The following is a 27,836-nucleotide window of genomic DNA, read 5'->3' as shown; positions in this document are numbered from 1 at the left end:
TACCCTCCCCTTTTAACAATTCATCCTCAACATCCCCAACAACCAAACCCAAACATTACCCACCCCCAAACTCAAACAAATCTGTAAATAATGGCTGGAAACCAAACCCACACCATGTTGAAATATGGTGAATTTCCTATCTCAGCCCACCATATTGTTAGGCACCTAGAAAAACCATTAATATACTTTTAAAAAATACAACGGAAAACAATGAAATCGACATCACCTTAGTGCATTATTTTAGGAGCAACTACCAGTTGTTGAATAAATTTATGAAACTGTGAGCATCATCAGAGCACATCTCCTACAATCAGAGTATTGCCCAACTAATTACATGCTACTCGAAGATGGTACCCCTGTTCTGGGACATCTTCCCCTTTTAGAAGACTTGGTAGGATGCTACAATGAAGGAGCTTGTGTGTTCTTATTTTGGATTACACACGGGCTGAAGGAGCTTGTGTGTTCTTGTTTTGTCTTGTTCGGTTAACAAAATACCAACTGAGTTGACAGAATTAATTGACTTGAAGCCAACTTTGAACATCGATTCCGTTCAAGTTTATAGCTTCCCTATTTTATGGCACCACATGTTTGTAGGATTGTTAACGGATACAGTCCACGTCATGATGCTTGATACTACCAATACCCATATGAGAGTCCAAATTTAGGGTTGCACATTAAAGCCAAAGGTCTACCACTCTATGCCAATTCGAAAGCACTACCATCAAGTTAGTTACAAAGGAGAGCATCAGGTGTCGAGCCGTGGCTATGGTATATTCGATATTGGATCAGTTGTTCTCTGTTGGAATGCCCAAGGCTGCACAAGGCCATCCTTTGCAAATCACTTCACTACTCTACACCATAAGTTCAGTCCCATCTTACTAATCATTTTGGAAGCTCGTTTTGGTACTCACCATTCCAGGAGTTGGGTTGCGCGTAATCTTCCTGGTGAATATGAAGTCGAGCATTTCGGTGAGGAAGGGAGCCCAGGAGGAGTTATGATGTTTTAGAAGAAGACTTTGGTTATTCCCGATGTGTAGTAACTCTTTTATGTTGCAACTGTGATGTAAAATGGTCATCTACTAAGTGGTACATGTATTAATTAAACCAAGTGCTATATGATACCACTAAGGGAGGATCAACCCACATATGTACCACTATCTAAAAATTAAACATTTTAGCTAAGCAAAATGTGCTACTGTGATAAAAATGGGAAATATAGCTTGCAAAATGTGCTACTATGGTAAAAATGGGAAATAAAGCTAAACAAAATGTGCTATAGGGTTAAAAATGGGAAATAAAGCTAAGAAAAATATGCTACTGTGATAAAAATGGGAGATATAGCGTGCAAAATGTGCCACTATGGTAAAAATGGGAAATGTAGCTTGCAAAATGTTCTACTGTGGTCAAAGGGTACAATCTTTACAAAAACATGACCAAAAATTGCACCACTAAACAAGATATTATGCAAGGCAGGACATACTACGCAAATGTTGCTAAATTATGAAAATGGAATATACAGTCATGCTGAGCAAAATGTTAAACTAAACCCTTTAATGAAGTACACAAATTAAGTGTTTGATTGTCTAAACATTTGTAGCAAAATATAGTCCCTCAAACTGATTGCCCAAGTTAAACCCCAAAATAATCTAAATCTCCACCTCAACCAAATCAATCAATAACATAGTAATGAGACTAATTGCCTGAACAAGTGGTAATGTCCCACCTGACCCAAAAATATAGTCAGCACCACATTATACTACCAGTCTACCAAATACTTTAGACAAAATAACAGTTTTAAGGGTTACATAGCCATAAAATACACTGAAATCACATTGTTCACATAACAGGGACCAAATCAGAGCACCACTCCTCCCACACTACCAACCATATTCTTCCTCACTTATTTCTGGCAGAGGTCCTAGTACTTGGAACAAGCACATCCAAGAAATCTCTTAATTCGTTGACATGCATTGTACATCATCCAAGAACAAATTATTTCTTGCATTATGAATCTTTCCCTACAAAGAATCACACAACCATAGTGAAGATGTGATTAAAGTGGTACAAATGAAATTGGAATTGGGGACAACACATGTGCCACTTACCACACTAAATTTAAAAGTAAACCTCCTTACAAAAAACTTGATACAGGCTTGCATAAGAATACCACAATATCAGCTGCAAATGGGTTACTCAATGTCAATAAAATGAGTTAAAACAATACAGATTCAACCAAGTAACAAACGTTCAGATCCACTAACTGGTCGCCGAGATCCAAGCACTCCACGGTGCATTGAGTCCAACCACTTATCATACCAGTCTTCCATTGTGGGTCACTCAACCCAAAAAGTACATCAATGCATCGCATCTGCGTATCGTGTTAAAAATAATCGATTTAAACACCACATCATAAGATGAATTCCTTTACTTATCCAACAACCATACATTAATATACCAGAGATCAACTTTATCAGCATGTTTGTTGAACGGGTTAATGTACAGGGAATCGATTAGCCACACCTTTCATGCCTTTACATCCAGAGCTATGCACCACCAATGGGAGTCCTCAGTCTTATCCTTTGGTACGTTAAGAACGGGGACGGACAGCTGTTTAGTGACGCACACAAGAACAAAAAGCCCATATCATCAGTACTTCACCAAATTGAAACAAATTCCAGAAGAAATTTAAAGCACAAATAAATGGATGTATGTGATAGACCGTTCGACTCTCTGAAAGCTTGTAGCGTAAAACGCATTTCCCATACTTCCTAGCAACATATTCTTCCTGCCCTTCATCCTACAAAATGTAATTCTACATGAGCACAAATATCATCAGTTTTCTGTGACCAAATACATAACGTAATTTACTCAGTGCACACTGGATTGCTAAACGAGAAGCTTGGATCTAGCAAAATACGCTTGCTTCGGTTAACAAAGTCTTTCATTGCCCACTGCTTACTGTACAGCACACTTGCCATCCTCGCATAATCAGAAGAGACCCTTAATCTAGGGTGCACTACGCCAAAGAAATCTCTCCAACTTGCTTCCATATCGTCACATTTAATAAAAACAATGCCAAGGCTATAAAGCAAACACAAACCACGAGAACATCAGCATAGTAAATAAAATTTTACATAAAAAAAAAACATAATAAATAAAACAGATCAAGAACATCATCTATTTAGGGGAATTTTTACCCCCTTTTATAGACAAATGAGAGGCCAATAAGTGGTCCGATTATAAGCCGACACGTGGCATCCTGCTCAGCTAATATAGGCCAATAAGAGCATGAAACGTGGCCAAAAGAGAGATATCTGAAAATGAAGGGCTCAAAGCCCATTAAGGAAACATGCCTAGCATGAAGGAAACCCTAATACACGTGTCAACCACGTATAGGGCAGCCAATCTTCCTAGGTTATGAAACCCTAGGAGCATGATCTCCCACTTTCCTATAAATACCCCATCATTTCATGATGGAGAGGGAGATTACACAATTCCCAAAGGCACAATACCCAAAATATGCTCTCACTTCTCTCTACTTTCTCTCTCTAAAATTCCATTTTCCGGTCACTAACTTGATCGTCGGAGGCGGATCTCCGGTAAACCGGAGATCCGTTGTTTTGCAGGTGTTCAAGCCGTACGAGTGTTACATCCCGGATCTGTCTCCCGCGGGAATCCATACCCCCCTTTCGGGTTATCCAAAAAATCCCCGAAACATCATCTACATCTTCATGCAACAGATAAATAACTAAATGATACACAAATAATTAGCTCAATGGGTCATTTAATTCCTTCCAACCCCGAACAAACTGAAGCAAACGTGTCTCGAGTGTCGTATGCCTTCGGATCTTTGAGACTTTGCTGATACTGCGATCAAAGCTTCTCAGTTGGTTTAACTACCCTCTTTTCTGCAGTGCCATCCCTTCCACAAATTATCTCATCTTCCCCATCAGATGAAGAGTAAATCCCCCCAGTACTCGCAGCATCAAACAACACAGTGGTACCCCTAGTCCCAAGCAGTCCCTGCACTACCTGAGCACCTGACCGTGGATAGTGATTGTCCTCATTGGTTTTAGAATCACGGCTAAGGAAATCATTCATTTCAACACCATTACCTTCAGCACCAGTGTTATTTTCTTTCACACCTACGTCTTCTCCAATTTTTTCAATAAGCACATTCAAGTCTTCTTCCTCGCCCTCCACTATGGAACTTGAATGTACTTGACAATCCTTTCCAACAGGCTCATCCTCACTCACCCCGTTGTTACCAAGAACATCCTCAACCTCACTAATTTCTTTGTTCCCAACACCTTAAAAAATAACCCCATCCACCACAGTCTTTATACCCTGATTATCTACAGTGTTTATTCCTAATCCACCTAAGCCAGAAACTGCTACAAATCCAGCCATTTTTGCTAACATTGCTTGCCTAACATCCGTCCCAAATGCTTGCCTACCATCTGCCACAACTGCTAGCCCACCATATGCTTCAACAGGTTTTTGGAAAGAAACTCAGCTGGTTTTTTGTTAACTACCTCAACTGGTTTTCTGTTAACAACCTCAGTTGGTTTTTTGTTAGCAACAACTGGATGAGCAACTGACATTGCTGTCACTCTGTTTGCAGTAGTTGTGTCAATACAGCTTCCCATCAACTTAGTAAATGACTGAAATACATGATTGACTTTTTTTTATCTATAACAGATAACAACATAAGAGCCAACCTCTCCATCACTACGGTTGAAAACAAACACATCAATTTATTTGAAATCAGAAATCGACCAACACAATCCACCTACAGTTCAAAATTAAGTGAAAATTTAACAAACTGCTGAGTACCTTGTCTATAATCCGACCATCTACACTTGAGTTCATCCTCTCTTCACAAGGCGACAATGGATGTGACTCACTGTACGCTATATTCAAAGACTACAGCAACACATAACCATAAACTAATCACTAAAAACAGCATCTATAAGGTCTTTCAAAAATACAACTACAAAAACAGGTCTCTCACCGGAAGCTGTCCACCATCACCAACTTCATTTTTGTCATCTGCCACTGCTTGGTTTATTTTTTCTTGACACCATGCTTGCAATCTCGGCATAAGTCCCCATGACATGGGAACACGATTCAGATGATCAAGGTAAAATATATGTGCACACAAATGCAAATAAATAAACCATTAACTTCAAGATGTAATATAAATATCCACACACCAATAATACTAACAAAAAACCAAAAGTAAAATTAATTCCACTAGCTACCTACCAACACAAACAAGATACATCCGCCAGAACCAACAACATATCCTTTATCTTGAAACTTCTTTTGGAACTTCCTTGTTGCGGTGCACAACCACTTATACACCATTGTGCACCAGTCATACTCCATCATTTCTTCAAACAAAAGCAGCGCCGGGGTGAGTGCCACATCCAGATGGATAGTATTTATAGTAGCGCATAACAAGTACCCCAAGTCAAGAATAAGAAACCCAATCTTGAATTCAGCCTTCTCAGCATCGCTAGCAAGAGATAACACCTTCCCCTCACTGTTAGTCTTGATGACTCGCTCGGCAGCTACCGATAGCGAGATCTCTTTACCACCGTCCTTTGAATACCATTGCACTATTCTTCTTGACTCTATCAGCATCTCTTCATTGTCCTCCGAAATCTTAGCTGGAATTTCCTTAGAAACCATTGGAATCCCAAGCACATACTCCACCTGAACAGGGCTTAGTGCAATAACATATTGATCACCAAACAAAAAGTATCCATCCCCCTCTACCCTAGTCAGTAGCCGGTACGCAAATTTACGAGGTAAGTTACTCAGTGGAATCTTTAACAATCCACCAAAACCCATTTCTGTCACCACCTTCTTCCTAGAGTCATCAAACGTATGAACTATTACCAAATGCCTTCACACCATTCAAATTAGGGGCCTACACCATTAGGTTAAAATATATTTCAGTCACCAGACCATATTAACACAACAGCAACAGTGATTCTCATTCCAATATTCAATCATCCTCCCCTAAAAACTTTTATTTTCTTTAACTACTACCTCAGTTACAATGATAAACAACATTAAAATGTCAACTTCATGCCACAGTATTCACTCCAATCCCCTCCACATTCACACAAAACTAGACCATGACATCACCTCACATAACCAATACTTTTAAACAACTAAACAAACACAACAACGCAAGTCCTAACATCATACCAAACAAGTTCAAACATCACTACAACAAATCAAGCTCAAAATCGTAACAACCCAGATCAATTACTAACATACATATTCAATCCCTCATATTTAACAAATAACATAATAAGATCCTCCAGTGCAGCAACAACACACAACACAAAGCCAGGCAGCTGATTACCTTTTGCGTTTTTCTTGACTGTGTTTTTACCACAACCCCTTTAACCCTCACCTTCTCACCCTTTGTCTTCTCAGCCTGGACAAACACATTTCAAACAAATCATACCACATTCATGTTTCTTTCTACATAAATATTAAAAATATTCACACAAGTTCTAAACCCAAACCTTCACCTTTCTTGCCTTTTTAACTACTGGTTTCTCAACCGGCGCACCCTTCTGCTTTCCACTTTTAAACCTCTCACTCAACAACTTGACAAGAAGATTATCCAGCTCACTCTGTTCCTCTTGTGCTTCTTCAACTTCTTTAACCTCCTCTTCAGACTCTGACTCTTCGTCTGCATCATCATTGTCATCATCCTCCTCATCATCCTCCGGATTAGATTTTCTTTTTGATTCAAAATCTGTATTTGAAATATCATCATCAGCTTCACTCTCTTCAGCGGTATCATCCAATGAATCTTCCTCAAAAACAGGGCCACCTCTCACTTTCTTCTTCTTCTTATCCTCAGCTTTCTTTTTAGACACATTAGAAGCCCCATTATTTGCAGCTTTTGAACTCCCCTACAGCAATACATATTATCTTAATATATTTCATACACCATGCCAGGGAAAAACAATGATTATACAACACATTACTCACCACCACGTTCTTAGGGGGCACCATAACAAAACCCTTCTTGTTAGTCTTCATTAGACCGTCCTGCAAATTCCACACTCCATCTTATCTCAATTACCACGATCTTTTTGGCAATCAAAACAAAAAAAATTCATTGAACAACCAACAGCTTCTTAAAAAAATTTCAATACCAAACACAACAAATTAAACCAGCACAGTAATTTTACAAATTTACTATCTATCATCCTACACAAAACGCTCCACTCACCACCCAAAACATCTCCCATAATTCCAGAAAACTCTACGCTTATTCGTCCATTTTTTTTATAAACAACAACACCAAAATGCTACGAGGTATACAATTGCATTGCTTAATTACAATTGCACTACCAAAACGAATTTATACTTCAATTTCTGAAGCTAATAGTCAAACCCCAAACTCAGTAAATCAAATTCCGAAATTTAACACTCAACACCCAATTTCTGCATTTCGTAATCATTTTACCAATTTTAAGTTCTATTTATACAGATTATCGTTAAAACCCTAACTCTCCAAGTCAAATTCTGAAATTAAACACAACAACCAAACTTATTATTGCATTTCGTACACATTTTAGGAACTACATGAATAATTAACCTCAACTATAATACACAGAGTCATGTTGAGGCCCTAACATCAGCGCAAAACTTAATTTTCAAAAAAAAAATGAACAACTAACAACAATTCTTCACTACCAAATCAAACAACATCATACAACCATACAACGCAAAAAGGAATTCGTTTTTTCATCACTACATAATTATAAACCGTACCTTCAAACCCACAGAGCCTTCAATGTCACAATTTCTAACCACAAACGCTTTCTTCAGCACGGCCAAGGTAGTCCCGACCACAGCTCAAGAGCTAACCAGCGTAGGCAATAGATCTACTAAAGAAGATGAAGAGAACTCAGACAATTAAAGAACTGAGCTAATCGAAGGAGAGAGAAGAAAAGAACATAAAAATGAGAATATATATGACAAAAGGGAATAAAAAAAAATACACAAAAAAAAAAATCTAGGCTCCGTTACATTTCAAATTATAACGGGGTAAACCAAAGGTCAGGTCCACACATTGTACAACTAAGCTTGTGAAAATTACCAGCTTACCCTCCAATTTACTCCCCAAACTAATAGGGACTATGCGCCCAAACTCACTCATAATTTCATATCTTACACGCACCATTTCATCATCAAGATTCCTACATTTTTTTTATTTATTTTGAAACTATTTTTTAAGTTAATATATTATGTGGGTCTATGTAAGGGTCTGAGTAGGGTATGGATCTTAAGGTTTTATGGTTAGGGTTTGGGTCTGAAAACATTATACTCGAACCTTTACCCTACTCGATACCACCTAAACCTATACCCTACTTGGACCCAAATAAGGTCTAGAAAACTATAACCCATACTAATATTTTAGGGTAGGATTGATAGTTGGGTAGGGTTCTAGACCCAATGCCATCCCTGGACCTACTTTCCAAACTACCAATGCACCACCCACCATCCACCTTAGAATCCACCAACAGCTATGAAATCCACCTTATCCACCACCCGAAATTACCCCTCCACCTGAAAATAAACCCCACCCACTCAAAATCCACTCCAACCACCCGAAATCTACCCTACCCACCCAAACATCACCCACAATCATTTGAAAACCACCTCACCTTTCTCGAAAACTACCAGTAACCATTCGATATTAACCCACAACCACCTAAAAATGCCCCACCCTACGCGAAAACCGACCCTAATCTTCACAAAAATTCACTCAACCTCCACCAAAAGCCACCGAGAGCGCAACAAAATTCAATACAAGGAAGAAGCAGTACGTGGAGCGGATGCTTCGAGAGCTCAACAACCAATCTTCATTTGCGGGAGAGCTTTGTAGGGTTTACTAAAATTATTGATCGGTTGTATTTCAATTCATCCAAGTCCACAACAACCATTGATCAATGATGTGAAGAAGGAGGTTTTCATCTCCCCTTGATTAAGAGAAGCCAACAAACGAAGAAAAGGAAAGGGGTTTTAAAGTCGGTGGGGGAAGGGTTTCATGTTGGTGGCAGTGGCGAGGCTAGGCCAGTGCAGGGTGGGCAACGGCTCAGGCCCCCCCCCCCCCTGAAAAAAGGGCCCTGAAAATTAGTATATATACTATATATAATTTGTTTCAATAATAATTACATATTTCGTATATTACAAATGGATCAATGGTTATATACTTTATTAATTATACTCTCTAAACCAAAGTTTGAATCCCATTGGATTCTATTTTTTACTTTTTACTCTTTTACTTATAAATTGAGGGTCCAATTTAGAGGTAGGATAGCCCATTGATAATAGGGTCACGGCCAAGGTTAAAGGGTCCTTAGTGGATAAGGTCTTTAATGAACAATACTGTCATTGGCAAATTCAATGTAAGACGAAAATGTTTGTCCAATATGATAGATAAAATAATAGACAAAGAAAATAGATAATTAACCTGTGACTCGCATCGGCCTACCTAGTCTTGGCCCTATAAAATGTGACTCTCTTTGACCCGACACGCTTAATAGCTGTGGTCTAATATGGTGGTAATGGGCGGCGTGGGATGGAAGTAGTTTGGAGTTTATGACAATGGAGTGGGTGATTATGGTTAGAGAAGCAGAGAAGGAAGGGAGGGGCGTAAAGGTAATTTACTAAGTATAATCAGTTAACTCTGTTTTGGGTTTTTTTTTATTATTATTTGAAAATTCGAGATATCTGGTAAACAACCCGTTTTATATTAAAACAATGAAAGTACTTTTTTAAAAAAATAACACTACCTCCGTTTTTTTTTTTTAGTTGCTACATTTTTAATTCACAGTCTCCTAGACAATTTTTTTAGAGGAGAGAGATAGAGAGAAAAATAAGAGGAACCCATGTGGGTTGGAAAAAGATAGAGAGAAAGAAATGTCTAAAATAATAAGGGTAACAACTAATTAACAATTTTCAAATTAGGAAAATGTAACAACTAAAAAGAAAAGGAGGAAGTAAATAAATAATAAAATTGGGGAGAAAAACGGAAAAGACAGCGGTGGTTACTAGTTAGGTGCTTAAAAATCGGACAAAATGATTGCCAATAGACCTCTGCTTTCAATTATCCAACTTCTAACTTCTGCTTTTGGTCTCCGCAATCTCCTGCCAGCCCCACCACCACTCCTCTCCCTCATCTATTCTTCCTCGCATATTTTTCAAACAGCCATTGTTAGCTCTAACATAACATAACAGGTTCTTGCATTTTCCTTCCTATTGCTTTTGTGATTGTAAACCCCATCTTTCTTTCTGGAGAAAAATGGCTACAATCACAAGCACTAACCCCAAATGCAAGGCCTGTGATAAAACTGTCTATCTTGTTGATAAGCTCACCGCCGACAATAAGGTCTATCACAAAGCCTGTTTTCGTTGCCATCATTGCAAAGGCACCCTCAAGGTATTGCCCCTACTTTGTATTTTTCGTTGTTACATTTATATTTTCATTACCTGAAACCATTTACGCAATACATAACTATAACTATAGGGTTTGATTGTACGGATTTCTCTAATGCAGATATCTCCATCTTGGATCTAGATCTTTTTAGCGGATGAATACAATATTGATTATTAGCTTGGTATAAAGTTACATTATCTATGTAACATCATAGGCCTTTTGACAATAACTATTAAAGCTGTGTTACAATATCATCAATTAGACTAATTTATCAGTATGTGTGGAAATTTCTATGTGGACTTGTGTATTGAATTGAATTGGAGGGAAAAAATATTTCAGATTTTAGTTTTGAGTCTATAAATTTTGTATTTTATGAGTCAAGTTTTGAGTCCATCATTCTGTGTAAGCAAACAGATTCTAGTTTGATGCGTCAACATTCAAGTGATTGTGCAACTTCTAGACCTTTAAGCATGGATATTGTAACAATGCTTAAATCTGGCAGATCTGAAAACAGACCGCGCCATTTGCGAAATTTAGAATGCTTTGCTGAGAAATGAAATTTGTTTTTGCAGCTTAGCAATTACAACTCCTTTGAAGGGGTGTTGTACTGCAGGCCGCATTTTGATCAGCTGTTCAAGCTAACTGGCAGCTTAGATAAAAGCTTTGAAGGTTTACCGATTTAAGATCCTCAATCTTAAAATACAAATACAGTATAGCTGTGATTTCTGGTGAATTATTATTTATCAAATTCCGAATTTTGGTTTCAGGTACACCTAAAACAAAACCAGATAGACTCGTTGATAGTGAGGTATATCTTATAGGCTTTGACATAATATAAGTGAACATACACAATTACTCTGTTAATTCTGAGAGTTTGTTATAATATTCGATTTCTCATTTTGGGATAATAAATTACTTTGCTCAGAAACCTCCTAGCAAAGTCTCTTCCATGTTTGGTGGAACTAGAGATAAATGTGCGGGTTGCTCCAAGACTGCTTATCCAACTGAAAAGGTACTCCTCACTGTTCGAATGTATTCATTTTCTGTTTTATTCTAGGTCTTCAAATCTATATTGTATGTCAAAGAGATTAGACTGGCTTATATCTTCACCATGAATCTATGATCTTTCCTAAAAGACATGACTATGCAAAGGGAAAAAAAATAGTACTCCTTTTGTTTCATTGTTTTAAAACATACACAATACTTGCTGCAACTGGGCTAATCCTGGTAAATGTTTTCAAATTTTGTAAGAAGTCGATTTATGAAAGTACTTTTTAAGGGCTCAAAGTGAAGTGCACTAAAAAAATGTTAAATCTTTTTGAAGGTGACGGTGAATGGCAGTGCCTATCATAAGAGCTGCTTCAAGTGCTTCCAAGGAGGATGCACAATAAGCCCCTCAAACTACATTGGCCATGAGGGGCGGCTGTACTGCAAACACCACCATACTCAACTCATCAAGGAGAAGGGAAACCTTAGCCAGCTTGAGGGTGACCTGGAGAACTCAACAAAGATCAGAGAAGTTGCCGCAGAGTCCTAACAACGCTGATTTTTGTGTCTTCTTCATGTCTCTCTGTCTGTTGTTCATGCCTTGTACGTCAGATAAGAGAACACCCATTTTCTCTAAGTTTAGATTATTGGTGTTCACTCCAATAGAGAACTAAACCTCCAAATTTGCTGTTTGTTGTGGTTGTAGATTTTGGTTATGATATGTTGAGTGGTGTTGTATTGTGATGTTGTACCATGCAATATGCTGAAGCAATAATGTGCAATTTGAATCCAGTTTTGTAAAAAGTTCAATCCTTTTTGCATTACACAAATTTTTTTTTCCCCACAATTTTTTTTTTCAAATACATCTTTTACTCTCTCTCAAAGAGTAAACTGAGACCGAGCATAAACAAACTGTGGGAGATTAATCCCTATACATTTCTTGAGACCCTAATGCCGCTTGGTTGTTCTAGGGTCCGTAGTGAAGTTATTAAGTGCTTCTAGGAGCAACTATTTCACGTGATGTAGCAAAGTGACAACAATCGAAGGGCCAAACTAGTTACAAAAAAAAAAAAAAAAAAAAAAAGGTGCCATTCTATTGATCCCTAAAACGTTGTCATTACATAAGAATTGAGAATTTGAGATCATGTGCTTGTAACTTGTAAGGGTACTTTAATAATTCGGAAAGTATATTACAGTTATTGTTGTTTGAATTTTGAAAATATAGTCTTTTCAAGCATCAAATAACCAAAAAGATCCACTAGAAAGATGCCAGCAATGCGGATAAATGCAGCAGCTATCTGATAGTGATATAACAGCTACATTTTCATTACTTAATTTGAAAACTGCTAGGCTCCAACTACCAGTGCAGGCCTTCAATGTACTGCCCTGCATAGGAAACACTAAAGAACTGTTTCTGTATGTCACCTTAAAAAAACATGGGACTTTCCAAAAGTACAGGTTACACATGCAGTAAATTAAGATTGTCATCAAGTCAGAAAATCAGACGTGTGTGTAGATGGTGACTTGTAAACTCATATTGGATTAAAACTTCTTCCATAACTCATGAAGATCTTCAGTATTTGACACAAAAGATAGACAAACAGAAAATTGGCCGAGATCACATACCAGATTTTGTTTCCTTTGTGCTCCTGTCTGGGCTCTGTCTATGTTCTTCGAAGTTTAGTTTTCTCCACATGCTGAAAATTTTGGCAACTTAAAAAATAAAATAAAAAATGACATCTTCTGTTAGATAAACAACATTGAATTACTATTATGATAACGAACTTCTATATGTGATTTTGTGATGAAAGTCTTACCACGATGTCCATGATAATGATTTTCCACCAATCAAAGAAGAATTCCGTTTACAAATTATAATGAGTACTTAATTGTAAATACCACCTCTTTAGGGTTACTTGGAGATAATGCCAATACCATGAACACTGACATTAATTCTCTTGGGTAAAGATAATTTTTTGCTATCATAGTATATAATTATAGATGAAGTACTTTGTAAAAACAAACAAAGTTATTTGCCCAACAATATGATCTAAATTCTGTCCTGAAACATTATTAAAATTTGAAACTTTTATTACAAATTGCAGGGTTTAAGGATCATTGAATATTACAGTATGATCCAGTAAATGCAAAAAATTAAAAGAAAGAATGGTTAGGGTTAAATAGAACTAGCCCAACTAGAAAATAACCCTGGGATATCGTACAAGAATATGTTACAACACTACAAGTGATTTAGGGCCTAGGGTGGGTACCTCGGTTCATCGGTTGCCCCACACCAAATATGGACCTGGTCACTTACAAGTTACTAAAAAAAGATGGAATGAATTAAAACATCTAGAATCACAAGCTGCGATATCTAAAATCATTAGACTTGTCTCTGAACTCTGCACATAAATGGATCCAAAGAATGGATCAGCCACAATAAACTTCAGCAGCATCCAAAAGATAGTGATCTTGGGCAATATGCTTCATGTCCACGATAAAATTGTTACGAAGAAATCCAAACCCAAATGACCCATCAACATATTGCCAAATCCTTCCTTCAACATGACGAGGATTTGTTGAACTCCCAGTAGAATCGGGAATAATAAGGTCGTAACTTGAGTTGATGTACATAACACGTGAAGGCGAATACTCATAAATATCATCTTCTACTTCAGCTGTAGGCCGAAGATGCATCCGGGTATTGTATACATAATCTTCTTCATGAGATAGTGGGGATTCAATAAATGTTGCATTTGAAGTCCAAAATACAGGTGCATAACCAGAGAGGGGTTGCAAAGAGTCCCCAACTCTTCGACAGGCGACACCTCCAATGTCATCGTATGCCACAAGATAGAAATCAAGACTCATGTCATCGTTTATACCCTGCAGCATCAGGGATAATGTCAACTAAGAAGCTCTTCAAGGCATCCAAAAGATTTAAACAGGATAAAGAAAATCAAAGCAAAGAAACAAATAAAATTTTTGTTTCGCCTTCCTTGACACACTGGAATACAAAAAAACAAAATTTATTATCACAGCTTTATCTGACAGGCCAAAGCCCACAATGAAATAATAAAATTCGGTATAAAAGCAACATGTCAAAATGGATTTGTAACATAAATCACTTCAGAGAAATGTTCAGCAGATGAATGTTCATAAAATCATTTTCACAATTAATATAATACTGAAAGCCAAAACGGGCGAACACTACACAAAAGCTTACAGATGATGCTTCTGAATGCTATTTTCTTACAATTTATCATCTCAAACTTGATGCAGAAGCAGAGACATACATATATGTGTTCGAGCAAGGAGAATTCTAAGCTGTATTTTAAAGGACAAAAAATGCATTCCAGTTCTGTAGAAAAGATTTCTCAAAATTTCCCTTGGTTTCTTTAATAAAAGAAAAATATTGACACAATAACTTTATCTTGTACTTAAATATTTGGCAATGCAAAAAGAGTAATCCAAGCAAGGAGCAATCCAGCGGTCATAAAAAGCACAGATAATGCATTCCAGTTCCACAGAGATTTCACAAATCTTCCCTTGGTTTCTTACAATATAATTTGTGGAGAAATAATCACATTTCCTCTTTCCATCTGTTCGAAAAGGTGAGGACAAATCATTTGTCAAGCCCACCATTATCTCAAAAAGTCGGCAAAATTCATACATGTATGCAGGCAAATTGTAGACAACACAAGTTATGGTAGTCAAACTATAGCATGCACTCTATCACCAAGCGTAAAAACTAAGTTTGCTTCCTTCTATGAAATTGAATAAGCAATGCAAATCCACATAAATTAAAAGTAATGAGAATTAGGGGAGGCCGCATATTAGGAAAAAGAAAAACATTAGTATTAGAAAAGTTCATCGGCCAAGTCCGAAAGAAATAGAAAGAAATGGCTTAGCAGCTTAGCCAATGATGGATTGACCAAAGATCTAAACCCTGGTCAGGCATCCTCACCGGTCTAATGAGAAAGATTCCGTCTTTGATCCCCGGGAAAACATTTCTATTGAGGCAACTGCACTTGGAAAGGAACGCCCGAATCCCATTTCATACCAGAAATGGCAAGGGCGGATAGGGGAATGTTGGGAGTAAACCAGAAAAGGTTGGGTAGAGCCGGGTCTAAGCATTGGCTAGGTAAGCGTCCCTATTCATCTCACTGTTGTTTATGGGCTGCATACAATTGAGACTAGGAGAGCTCTATGGAGGGATTTTTTTAATGTGGCAGTTACTCTCTCCCCTTGGGTGGGTCTAGTCGGTGGAACCGGTGAACCACACGAGCTGGTTAGCTTTTTTTAAGAGTCCTTTTTTTTATTACTCTTCCGTCTTCTTCTTAAGCATCAAGCTCGGAAGCGACGAGCGTGACACTCTCGCGTCATACGGCTCCGTCCCAGAATTAGGACCCACGAATCGGTATTGGTCGTACACAAATGCTCATCCGAGAATTCATTGTTAACTTCCCGCTTAAGAAGTCGAGTGAACGGCACTACGGTCAGGAGGGCGGAGCCCCATTAAGGGTGAAGAGCGAAGCAAAATTTATAGAACGGAAGTCATTTTCTACAAAATGTATCTTAATTTTTCTTTCAATCCCCCCCCCCCCCCCACCAAAAAAAAAAAAAAAAAAAAAAAAAAAAAGCTTTGTCCTTTTTTCCAATTGCCTGAAAGAGGAATGTTAAGCCATCAACCAAACTGAACATCTTTGCACAATATTGTACATAAATTTTTTTTTTTAAAACAACTACTACTCTGTTCCGAAAAAAAAAAATATACTTCCTCTGTTTCTTTTTAGTTGACACGTTTCTTTAGTCACGTTTGCCAATGCACAAATCCAAACATTAATCTTAGGTTACCGATAAGCAAAAATTATAAAAAGTTGATATTTAGAAAATATATACCGTGACGAATCTAACAAGGCCCCACATGACCATATTTTATATTACGTATAAATCACAAAATACGGCCAAAGGGGAGTGTGTGAATAATGCTAAAATCAAACGTGTCAACTAAAAAAAAAACGGAGGTAGTATATCATTAGTCTTTATGTTTTAGTTATTTCCATAAAATTCTACCCTCATTTGCTTAGTTCCTGTTTTGGCAAAGAAAATACTTAATTCACCTGTACTTCACTACTTCCCCCATGAAACTCAGATCCCTCGCTTTTTTTTACGTATACTTTAACTCCTATGCAAAAGGGACCAAAGGGATCCACTTATTGTCTTTGGAGATGTGATGACCAATACCAGGCAGTGGGCACCCTGCCCTATATATACTGGGGGTAAAATGGATCTTACATCCTATTAAATATTAATCGGGAAGCATAATAGGATATGGGTTCTGAAAAGTTAATGCACTTCCCTTGATTGTAAAAATTCTCCTCCTTGAAATCCCCTCTTTCCAGTTCCCATCATCGTGATCGTGGGAACCATAGTCGTGTGCGCTGGACAGGACAGTTAGAGAAGGATCTGGCATTTTTATTTTTGCCAGTTGGAGAAGGAGCTGCTTAGTACAAATGAGATGAATTATACTTGCAGAAGAAGAGAGAAGAAACAAGAACAGTATATCATCAACAAAATCCGACTTTTCTATAGCGATGACTTCATACAGAGTATTCAACAATAAAGGCTAATAACATTCATGATACACATTTACTAGCTAATTCAACAATAACAGTACATTAATCAACAGTATTTTCATAAACAAAGGCTGAGTTTTTTAGAACAATAGCAGTTATAGCAAACTCACAAAAATTCTACTGTAATTTTCGAGTTCAGTTTCTGAATTAAAATTCAATTTTTATGCACAGACAATGCATAAATCATCAAAACTGCTAAAAAGAGAGCAAAATCCAAAATCCAAATACTATTAAATAATATGCGGAGTACTACAAACAATTAAATCAAACCCACAAAAACTACTGAAATCAAATAAGATCTGGGTTTTCCATTATCATTCTCGAGGTTATCTTCATCAGTAACTTCATGACTTCATCCATTGACAAACATATTACTCCAAAACACTACGGTTCTAGCTAATTCAACAGAACTCCGCATGATTGAGTATTGAAAGAATGACCAAGAATAATCTAATACGAAGTACAAAGTAGTATTGGTGGCGGCACTGACAAGATTTTGGCTGATGAGATGCCGCCTTTCTTCTAAGCCTTCATGCCACTTTTTCCCAGTTTTTACTCTACAATTTACCCACTTATTATATTTTATAAAAGGGTTTTTTCATCTTTTGCTTTTCCTTTTCAAATTAATAATGTACTTCTTAGTAATCTGATAAAGGGCAGCCCTACCTTATATGTTACCGAATAGAAGAGCAAGTGCATATTATCCAACTAAAATTACAAACAAGTAGCCACCTCCTGGAACAATCTCTTTAAAACGTCACTTAAAACAGAGATTTAGGTCATGTTTAAACTGATGAAACGCTATTACAAAATACATAGTAGTCCTTTTAAAAAGCTCTATATAGGCTTATAGAAGTACATATTTTCAAAGACTTACTATACATGAACTGGTTTTAAACAAGATTTCCTATCAATACTATATTCCATGCCATTATTATAAAATTTTGTCGGGACTTAAACAATACAACAATACAACATCAAGTCAAAAGGGAAATAACCACAAATACTTACTGGGCCAAGGGAAGTATACTTCAAAGATGGGGAAGGGAAAAAGCAGTAAACCTTTTAGAATGAAAGGCATATTAACTCATCAAGTAACACCTTAACTAAAAAAGGAGCAACAATGAGGTAACCTAAACTTCACCATGAGTTTTCTTCAATATCAGAACAAACTGACAGGAAAAACATAGTGAAATGAAGCTGTAAGTCATGGTTAAAACGTCCAACATTTAAATTTTAAAAGAGTAGGCGGCAAACACAAATTAAAATCAGAAATCAAACTGATAGCATTTGAAAAAGATGCTACAGAGTACTAAATATCACTTGAAACATGTAATTCGACAGGACACCCGAAAACTAAACTACTTGTATTACCAAAAACTACCCATCATAGTAATTGGAATGCTGAACTTATCAATTCTAATATAGTAATTAGTCAACAATGTTCCCAGTCTCAATGCACCTTCAGCATCAAATAAAAAATGAAAAAATAAAAAAAATAAACATGAACAGAAAATGGAACAAATTGAAACATCATAAAATGTAACAAAGCAAAACAAAGCTACAGAAATAAATCAAAATACAAACCTTCCAAAGGCCCTGCAAAGGGCGCGAAGGAGAAGGGGAGCAATTAACTATCTTAACAAGATGTTCAGGCTCCCACTTCCTCCTCCCTTGCCTCTCTTTCTCCCTCCTCCTCTGCCGCCTCCAAGCCCGCTCCCCGCCTGCCCCAGGACTCGTCCTATTAGCAAAATACTGATACATCTCCGACATCATCCGGTCCGGCGGCGACCCAATCTCCACCTCTGGACTCCCTACTATAACATTGTCAAAATTCTTATTCCCATTACCATTACCATTTGGAGAACCCCCTGAATTTCCACAATTCCAATTACTTTCCTCTAACACCACATGACCTTTCCCCATAAAATTAACATTCACTTGAATCAAATCCATCCCCGACCTCGAACTCGAACAGAAACCCAATTCCTTCTCATTGTATTGGGTATAATTTATGAGGTAATTCAAGGGCTGCCCATCAGCAGATAAACTCAAGCGAATGAAGGGCGACTTGATGACATTGTAAGAACCATCTTTGGAAGGTGTTAACCTAGACCCTGTTACACAGGATTCGCCCCACTCGAAGAACACAAGAGGGGCGTCGCCGAAGATTCCTCCGCCGGCAATTCCGCCGCTTCTCCGCCAAAATCCGACAAGATTCTCGTACTCCGACAACGTCTTGTAGAGGAGTTTGAACCCGATTTTGCCGTCGCCCCATTTTCTGATCTGGGTCTTCGAACCCCACCTTCGGTCACACATGGCGTACCAAACGCCGCCGTTTCGAAACAGCGATACGAAACGTTTCGAGGTGCAGGCAAAGGCGGAGATTTCAGTTGGTGTTAAGAATGATAAGATGCAAAGTTGCACATCTACTGGGAAGTCTGAGAATGTAAATGCAGACATCTCACTGCAATTCGCCATTTTTATCCAAAAACGAGGAATTTGATATTTTGATCTGGCTTTTTTTTATTTAACCGATTAGGTGATGAAGTTAAAATGTTTGAGTTCAATGTTGAAATTTGTGAATTAAATTGTGGTTGGTATTTGAGGAAGAGAGAAAAGAAATGAATGTTGCTGAATTGCTGATTGTTTTCAGGAGGAAGATCCTGTATTTTGTGCCTTAGCTATGCGAATCTAGTTGAAGAGTAAAGGGGTAAAATGGTAATTTTAGAAGTGAGTGGTGATAAGGTACACGAAAGTGCAGGATTGTTGATTTAGGAATGTACAAACTACACGTGGTGTCGTGTTAGTTTTTAAGGTAAAAAGATGAAGCAGTCAGTCAGATTGTAAGTCACGACTTCCAGACACGTTGAATACTTGAATGTACTTGTATTTTTCAATTCTCAATTTGAATAGTTGAATGTAGAGGTGTTAAAACTGAACCGACTAAAAAAAATTATTCATTTTTAACTGTAATCGATCTGATTTGATTTGAGAAATTCAACTCCCAAATTCGATCAGTAGCCGAAGTGAACTCAATTCGAATCCAAACTTGACTCAATCTGAACTTAACCCGACACCGATTTGATCCGACTTGAACTCAACCCGAATCCGATTAAACCCGACCTGAACTCAAACCAAATCGTTTTGATCCGACCCGAGCTCAACCCGATCTGAAAATTGACCCTGCAAATAATTGATCTAATCCGATCTGTTTTGACCCGAACTGATATTAACCTGATCCTATTTTAACTCGATTTGATTTTTACCCGATCCGAATTAACCCGACCATAATTAATTATTGACCTTTTTATTCAAGTTCTTATAAGAGTACTACATTTACTAATTATTAATAAGTTAACGTTTTTTACTACAAATAAATAATGCGGAGTAACAAGTTTATATTCGTCTCATCTAAAATAATTTGTAATACTTCAACATTAAAACCTTTTTTTTCAACTCGATAAAAAATATGATACATAAATGACTTGATATTGACCCAATAATAAGGTAAAAACTCAATAATAACTTTAGTTTAAAAATAACCTTATTTGGATATAAATTGGGTCAACTCGATTAAAATCGAGCCAAACACAGAAAGGAATTGAATTGAAATTGACCAATTAATGAATTAACAGATCAACCTTATCTAAATCAAACCGAACTTGACCGAACCGAAATCAACCCGACCCAAATTCATCAGACCTGAAATTAACCCGGTTAAACCTGTTTTGAACCAAATCCGAATTTATCCGAACCGAACATGAACCGATCTGAAGTTGACCTGATCCATATCCGACTCGGACTCGATAAACCATGTAATACCCCGTATTTTTATGTATTTTTATAAAGTATTTAAGTATTAATAAAATGTATTGTTAAGGGCTCAAGTATTTTAATTAAATATTTTAAAGGGTTAAAGTATTTTAAATATAAGGTTTTATAAAAGTAAAATATATTTTGGGCAAACGTTTATTAATTATTGGGCAATGTAAATTATTCCTACATACTCTTATTGGAATAACCTATCCCAAAACCCATAACTTAAGCCCACATCTTTATAAGCCCAAATTTAATCCTACACTCTCTACTCTATAAATACACCATGAATCCCCAAAAATTTCCCACTCAAAAAGGTTGGTCTTATTTTCTCCTTTGTTTTATTAATTTGTGTAATTATAATTATTGATTTATGGGTTTTGATTTTATTGTTTGAAATTAATTTAATTAGTATCAAGTTGTATTTTGATGATAAAACTTTATAATTTCAGATTTTATAAATGTCATAATTTTCAGATTTTATAAATTTTATAACCTAGCGTTTTTAATTATTGAAAATCACGATTTTAGGGTTTTTACGAACAATTGATTTAGGGCTTTTATAGTAATGATGTTTGAAATTTTGGTGATTATAACTACTGATTAGTTTAACTTAATCCCAGAATATTTTGAACACGTAAATTTGTGTTTTAATTCTTAGATTTCCATTCGTTAATATTAATCCCGTTTTAATCCCGATTAGGTTCTGAACTCATCCGATTTTGATAAAAAAAAAGTAGTGTTTTCCATGTGGAAACAATGTTTTAAGAAAGACTTACTACCTTTGGTAATGAGCACCACCCTCTCGTGGCCAAATTCAACCTCTAAATATGATTTTCGGGCAGTTTTTGATTTTTAACCAAGTTTTTTTTATGCTTTAAATTTTATCCTTGAGTTTTAAAGGGTTTTTGATTAGTTTAAAATGCTGGAATTTTATTTAAAGTAGTAGAATTGTGATTTTAATGAAAGGGTGTAATTACCCATTAAAAAGGAGTTTAATTAGGGGTTTTTAAATAATTTTCAGATTTTTTTTAAGTAGCCTAAAATAAATTTAAGTTGCTGGAAATTGTGTATACAAGGAGAATTAATATAGTATTATTGTCCCTTTATGTAGGAGACTTGATTCGGGAATTGTTGTAGTGTAATCGGCTATTTTAAGGGCTTATTTGAGGTACGTTCGCGTACTTAGCATAATTATGTTGATGTAATAGAATGCTAAATGTGTTTGATTGATTACAAGTAGTATCATGCTAGGTTTGGATTGGAAATTATGATTTAGATGTTATTGGTGATTGGATTATGAAGCATGATTTATTTGTGATGGATTATTGAATGGAAAATAATAGCTTGGAATATTATTTATGAACCACATATTTATTTATGGCATGATAGAGAGCATGTTTAATTAAACTAAATGTTTAATTTGGTTTGGAATATTGAAAAGGAATTTTATTATGGTTCATATAATTTTTATTGATGCTTTAAGCATGAGGAAAGGAGCTATATAAGTGTCTATGTACACGAGGAATAAATTGTATGTTGGTGCCTTAGTGCACTTAAGGTGTTTTTAACACCGATGGATAGGATTTGTGGCGCTTTATGCGTTTAAGGTGTCATTGGCACCGAGATAGAATTAAAAAGGGTTCAACATTAAATATTATGTGGTCACTAATTATTCAAGAATTAAATTGATATATTTGATTGTTTGAATAATTATTGTTGATTGAATGATTATGGTTTGAGAGTCATCACCAAGTTTAATAATCTGTAAATAACGTAAAGTGAAAGAGATTACGCACCAAAACTCTTGGAACGTACATAACTTGAGTATGAACATATGGGGGGAGTTATGGGGTTTTATATTTAACCATAACTTCTAATGGAGTACAGGACGCTGTATATTCCTTTTTATTATTATTATGCGCTGGAATTCCGCCACCTATGTGCGGTTTTTGATGCTGGCACGGTTAGCTCCCGTGTCAGTAACCTCAATTTATTGGGGGAGGCTAGGGGGAAACCCGTTCGATGCGTAATCAATGCTAAATAAATTATTTAGTGTCTAGTGAGAATTTTTATTGAATGTGGTATGCTTGAAAAACAGGTGCAACAAGGTAAGTAGTGTGTTGATAGGAAATTGTATGTTAGTGTGTTAATTACGCTTATGTACTCAGCTTTGCTGATTGTGTGTTTTGTGTGTTTGTTGGCCTTGTCTTTATCTTGGCCCTATGATGACCCATTTATAATGGAGAGTAGTGGAAATAGGTAGAGATAAGCTTTTCAGGTGTTGAAGCATATTCATGAATGGGCATGAGTGAAGAGCGTATCATGCTAGTTTCCATAAGTTTATGATGTGTTTATCGCTTTAATTATTTATAATAATACTATTATGCGCAACTAACGAAAAGGTTTTGAATTTGGTTTGGTTTTAATAAGGGCCTATAATGGTTCCAAGTTGTAGGTTGATTTTATTTTACTTCATTTGACTTTGGTTTGACTTTACTTTCGTTGATTTACTTTTTAAGTTGACTTGTTTTGAAAGGGTTTGAAATTAGTCTTCCGCTGTGTGTCTTTGATAGTTGTCTTAGCCGTTATCACGGTGGCGGTAATGTCTTAGATATTCCTAATTAAAGTTTTAAACAGGTATTTTTAAAGAAAGGAATTTCTAGGGTGTTACAAACCATGACCCGAATTTGACCCGACCCGACCCGATCCGAATTAAAAGAATAATTTTGACCCGAACAGACCCGACCCGAAAAGACCCGACCCTAACTCTATCTGGTTATCCGAATTGACACCTCTACTTGAATGTACATGTATTGATGTACGAGATGCTATTTTTTTTTTTTTTTAAATGCTGATGTTAAAAGTTAATGTTATGGAATCAGTTTTTTATGTTAAAAATTTACCCATTTTAAAATAATATGAAAAATTAAATTTACACTCCGTATTTTGATTTATATGGACTCAATAATTTAGTGTGGCTCAATAATTTATACTCCGAATTATGCTCTTGTTCATTAATATCTCATTTCAAATTCTTTGATGTTTTTTTAAAACAAGCATTCATCCCATTGCACGAATTGATTTTTTATTATGGATCTTGCTAACTAAGGGGAAAAAAATCCAAGTTACTCAAGATGAGTAACATAATTCGTGTTACTCAAGGGGCACGGTTGTCAATTTACCTACTTAAGTAGGAGGTAAAATAGTCAGGCTACTTTAAATGCTTTCTTCTTCATCTTCCCCATCTCAAATTTTCTCCATTTTTTCCTCCTCCATTCTTCATAGTCTAGCTTCCTCCATCAATGCCTCCTCCATTTCCACCACCTAAGGTTGTTAAAATTGTTGCCGCGAACTAGATGCTTCCCCTAAAAGGTTGATATGGCCCTACTTGATACTCTTTATTTCTAGGGTTTCGTTTTGTTCCACCGCGAAGCGGCTTTGTGGGCTTGAGAAAGGACGAAGAAAAGGAGGTCGACAGGGAAGAAGAAGATCGGAGGTCAAACGGGCTTGAGAAAGGACGGAGGTCGACGGGCTTGAGAAAGGACGGAGAAGATTGGAGGTCGACGGGCTTGATAAAGCTCAGAGGTTGACGCCCGGGCTTGAGAAAGATCGGAGAAGAGGACTTCGTGGTAGTTGTTGTGATGTGTTAAGTGGAGAGATGGTGGTTGTGATGATGGTGGTGGTTGTGATGATGGGAATGAAGAAGAAGGAAGAAGCAATTATTTACAATTTGTGCCATTTAAGTAACAAATATTGATACTCAAAATGAATAAGTGAGGCTAGCCCACTAACTAACGCTCCTAGGGCATTGGATAACCTTTAAAATGGTATTAATTTGAAAATGCATGTCAAAATCACGCGTCGATTGATTTCAAGTTAATTATTCTACTTTTGGTAATCTTATCCAACACCCGTGGGGCGTTGGTTAACTTTTATCTTTTATTATTAAAAAATTACACAAATATAAGTTCTCTCTAAAACAAATTATGTAAAAATCTTTGCTATAAAACTTGTTATACAACGTATTTTAAAATATGTACATTTTTAAATTTGTACATCACTTAATTAAGGAATTATGTTAAATTTAATCACAAAGTCTCCAAAATATTCACTATATTTCCCATTTATCTTCACAGTTACGATACAATATATATATATATATATATATATATATATATATATATATATATATATATATATATATATATATATATATATATATATATATATATATATATATATATAGGATCAACATAACCCTAATATTCAAAATATCCTAGCATATCTTCATATAAGATATTTACCAAAATATTATCTCAACACATCAAAATAATATCCTAGTATATCTCCAATACCCCCCTCAAGTTGGAGCATATAGGTTACAAAACGCCCAACTTGCAGAGTAAGAAATCAAACTCCCAAAGCCTTGGTAAAAACATCGACCAACTAAACTCTTGTGGACACATAGGAAGGTTTGATAGTGCCCGTTTTATTAATCGCATCTCTCACAAAATGACACTTAGTTTCAATATGCTTCGTTCGTTCATGAAAAACAGGATTCTGAGCAATATATAACACCGACTGACTGTCACAATATAGGTGCATGCCACTCTCATGTTTGACACCTAAGTCTTCTAGAAGCTCTTTAGCCACTTCAATTTGCAGGTCATTGCTGCCATCGAACGATATTTCGCTTCTGTAGAGGAATGGGAAACAATATGTTGCTTCTTGGTTTTCCACGACATTGATGATTGGGATGCCATGTTGCGGGTTGTCAGATATTTGAAAAAGAATAAATCAAACTCCCTATAAGGCGTTGATACCTCTCCACATCAATCTTCATCATCTGCCAGAGCTAGCCTATGGTTTTGCTCCATGGGAAATGCCAGGATAAAGTCGTATCATCTAGTCAAAATAATTCCTAAATCTCCTAACTATGTAGATAGCGAATAAGGGTCGAACCACAGGAAAACGAATCAATTTATTCCTAATTAAATTAAATAATTTAAATTATTAAGTAACCAAATTAGTAATATGAAAAGAATTAGAATACAGAGATTAAAGTTTAAGGAGAAATCAAATAATAAAAGCCTAGGGTATAGGTTCACCAATAAATAATATTTAAGGGTAAAACATAATAATCAATCATCAATGCATTAATTAATCAGATCATAAAGGGCTTTCATTACGTATTACAATCACAGAATTAATCTATCGGTATTAAATCGCATTTTTCGAATCTTGACTTAACTATTTATAAATTAACCTGCCTATTAAAACTAAGCCTAAACATCAATTCTCATATGTCGAATCTCGAATCAATATTGTAAAACTCATGCAATTAAACCAAACCTAATTTAATTGCATAACATTAAATCAATCAATAGGAAATTAATCAAGCATTGACAATCAACAATAATAAATTACCCATTTATATTATTTATGGATCTCCACAACTCTAGAAAATAATCTACTCACGCATAATTAAATCTAAACAAATCAAAGCAATTAAGCAAAACATGATAGACCAAGGCAAATAAATTACTGAAATAAAAAAGAAAAGAAATTGTTACCAAAGTTAACAGAAATAATGGGTTGAATTAAACCAAGAGTTGTAGAGAGTGAAAATAAGAGAGAAGTTTAGGCTTAAGAGAAGATTAAACTAATGAAAAGCAGATCCCGTATCAAAAGCAACTAAAACGTATTTATACAACATAAAAATCCTCATTAAAACCTAAGTAAAAATCGCCGGAAAATAGCTCCATGACACGCGCTCGGTTGGGCGCCAGTTCGCCCGGCCAGGCCCACCTTTTCGATCCTCAATGCATCTCTTTTGCCCGACCGGGCGCGAGACAGGGCGAAGAGTGCTTCATTATCCTTCCGCCCCGCCCTGGCGCTCCTTTGGGCGAGGCCTCATCCGCACGGGCGAAACCTTAGGCTCTTCTTTGGACTTCCGTTTGGGCTATTATCTTGGCCCAAACGCTAATTTCCTCCTTGGGGCTTGAATCGCTCGGCCCATAGGCTCGGCTTTTCATATGCCGAGCCTTTAATCACCGGTTTGATGACTCCAACCGACCTTGGGCTACGAAAAATGGTTGTGCTCCCTCAATGCTAATAGTTGCTCCAAATAAACCCGAGAAAAGCTCCAAATACGCAATTTCCTATAAAACATAACCAAGACTACGAAAACACTAGAAAACACAAATTAGTAATAAAAGCGGACCTAAAGAGCCAAAAATACTCCTAATTATGACCAAGAAATGGGGGTGAACCATTATATAAAATAGACACATCAGGAAAATATGTGGATTTCGCTTCTAGCAAACCTGTTTTTGTAATAATATCCTATAGGGCTATTCAATGTCGGATATCGGATCCAATCCGATCCGAAATTTCGGATAAGGGATTTTGCGATCTGAATCCTATTCGAAATTTTCGGATTGGATATCCAAAATATCCGAATCCGAATTTTTTTTCTTGTTTTTTTTTTGTTTGGGATTCCTTTTCTATTTGAATCATCGTCATTTTCATCGCCAATTTCAAGACTTTCAGTAGTATGTATATTTTGATGGTCTTCATTCTCATCAATACTTGATGGGACAACCTACAAGACAAAACCCATAAAAAATATGAACACAATAACACAAAGGAGCATAATTTCAGAAATTCTAACACAAAGGAGTGAGAAATTTCGGAATTTTTAAAACTAAAAAAATACCCCAAATTCACCTTAACTAAGTAGTAAGACTAGTAACTACTAACTAGTAAGTAAAGAAAATTACTGAAATTCAGATCATCTAGTAAATTAATGGAACAATTACAAGAATCAAAGGTTGAAAATCACTTTTGATTCCATATTCAGGGCTAAAACTTGAGAGGGCACTTATGCGGCTGGTCTGGGCACC

The 27,836-nt window shown here is 36.3% G+C and overlaps 3 protein-coding genes across 5 annotated transcripts; 1 reads left to right on the top strand and 2 right to left on the bottom strand.

Annotated features, from left to right (window-relative positions):
* Window positions 1–1,525: 1,525 nt before the first annotated feature.
* On the bottom strand, window positions 1,526–8,201 carry LOC145592385 (uncharacterized). 3 transcript variants are annotated; one of them, XM_081648830.1, is made up of 10 exons: window positions 7,813–8,201; window positions 7,024–7,123; window positions 6,549–6,944; window positions 6,383–6,457; window positions 5,015–5,938; window positions 2,720–4,926; window positions 2,456–2,607; window positions 2,262–2,368; window positions 2,106–2,178; window positions 1,526–2,018 (listed from the first exon to the last, which is right to left on the bottom strand). In XM_081648830.1, the coding sequence occupies exons 2-5, from the start codon at window positions 7,072–7,074 to the stop codon at window positions 5,888–5,890; spliced, it is 573 nt and encodes a 190-aa protein (XP_081504956.1). In that variant the 5' UTR covers window positions 7,075–7,123; window positions 7,813–8,201; the 3' UTR covers window positions 1,526–2,018; window positions 2,106–2,178; window positions 2,262–2,368; window positions 2,456–2,607; window positions 2,720–4,926; window positions 5,015–5,887. The 3 variants fall into 3 exon arrangements, with proteins under 3 accessions (XP_081504956.1, XP_081504955.1, XP_081504958.1); XM_081648829.1 differs by having other exon boundaries at window positions 7,024–7,083; XM_081648832.1 differs by having other exon boundaries at window positions 6,555–6,944; window positions 7,024–7,083.
* Window positions 8,202–10,148: 1,947 nt separating this feature from the next.
* Window positions 10,149–12,304, top strand: LOC145590806 (LIM domain-containing protein WLIM1-like). Its single transcript, XM_081647203.1, has 5 exons — window positions 10,149–10,486; window positions 11,056–11,152; window positions 11,251–11,291; window positions 11,409–11,495; window positions 11,808–12,304. Exons 1-5 carry the CDS (start codon window positions 10,349–10,351, stop codon window positions 12,018–12,020), a joined length of 576 nt encoding a protein of 191 aa, XP_081503329.1. The 5' UTR covers window positions 10,149–10,348; the 3' UTR covers window positions 12,021–12,304.
* Window positions 12,305–13,512: 1,208 nt separating this feature from the next.
* LOC145590805 (F-box protein At3g12350-like) lies at window positions 13,513–19,756 on the bottom strand. Its single transcript, XM_081647202.1, has 2 exons — window positions 18,697–19,756; window positions 13,513–14,356 (listed from the first exon to the last, which is right to left on the bottom strand). The coding sequence occupies exons 1-2, from the start codon at window positions 19,588–19,590 to the stop codon at window positions 13,901–13,903; spliced, it is 1,350 nt and encodes a 449-aa protein (XP_081503328.1). The 5' UTR covers window positions 19,591–19,756; the 3' UTR covers window positions 13,513–13,900.
* Window positions 19,757–27,836: the final 8,080 nt, after the last annotated feature.

The sequence above is a fragment of the Chenopodium album genome, chromosome 18 (genome assembly GCF_948465745.1).
Source record: "Chenopodium album chromosome 18, dcCheAlbu1.1, whole genome shotgun sequence".
Lineage (NCBI taxonomy): Eukaryota > Viridiplantae > Streptophyta > Magnoliopsida > Caryophyllales > Amaranthaceae > Chenopodium > Chenopodium album.
This window is presented reverse-complemented; position numbering and strand designations above follow the sequence as displayed.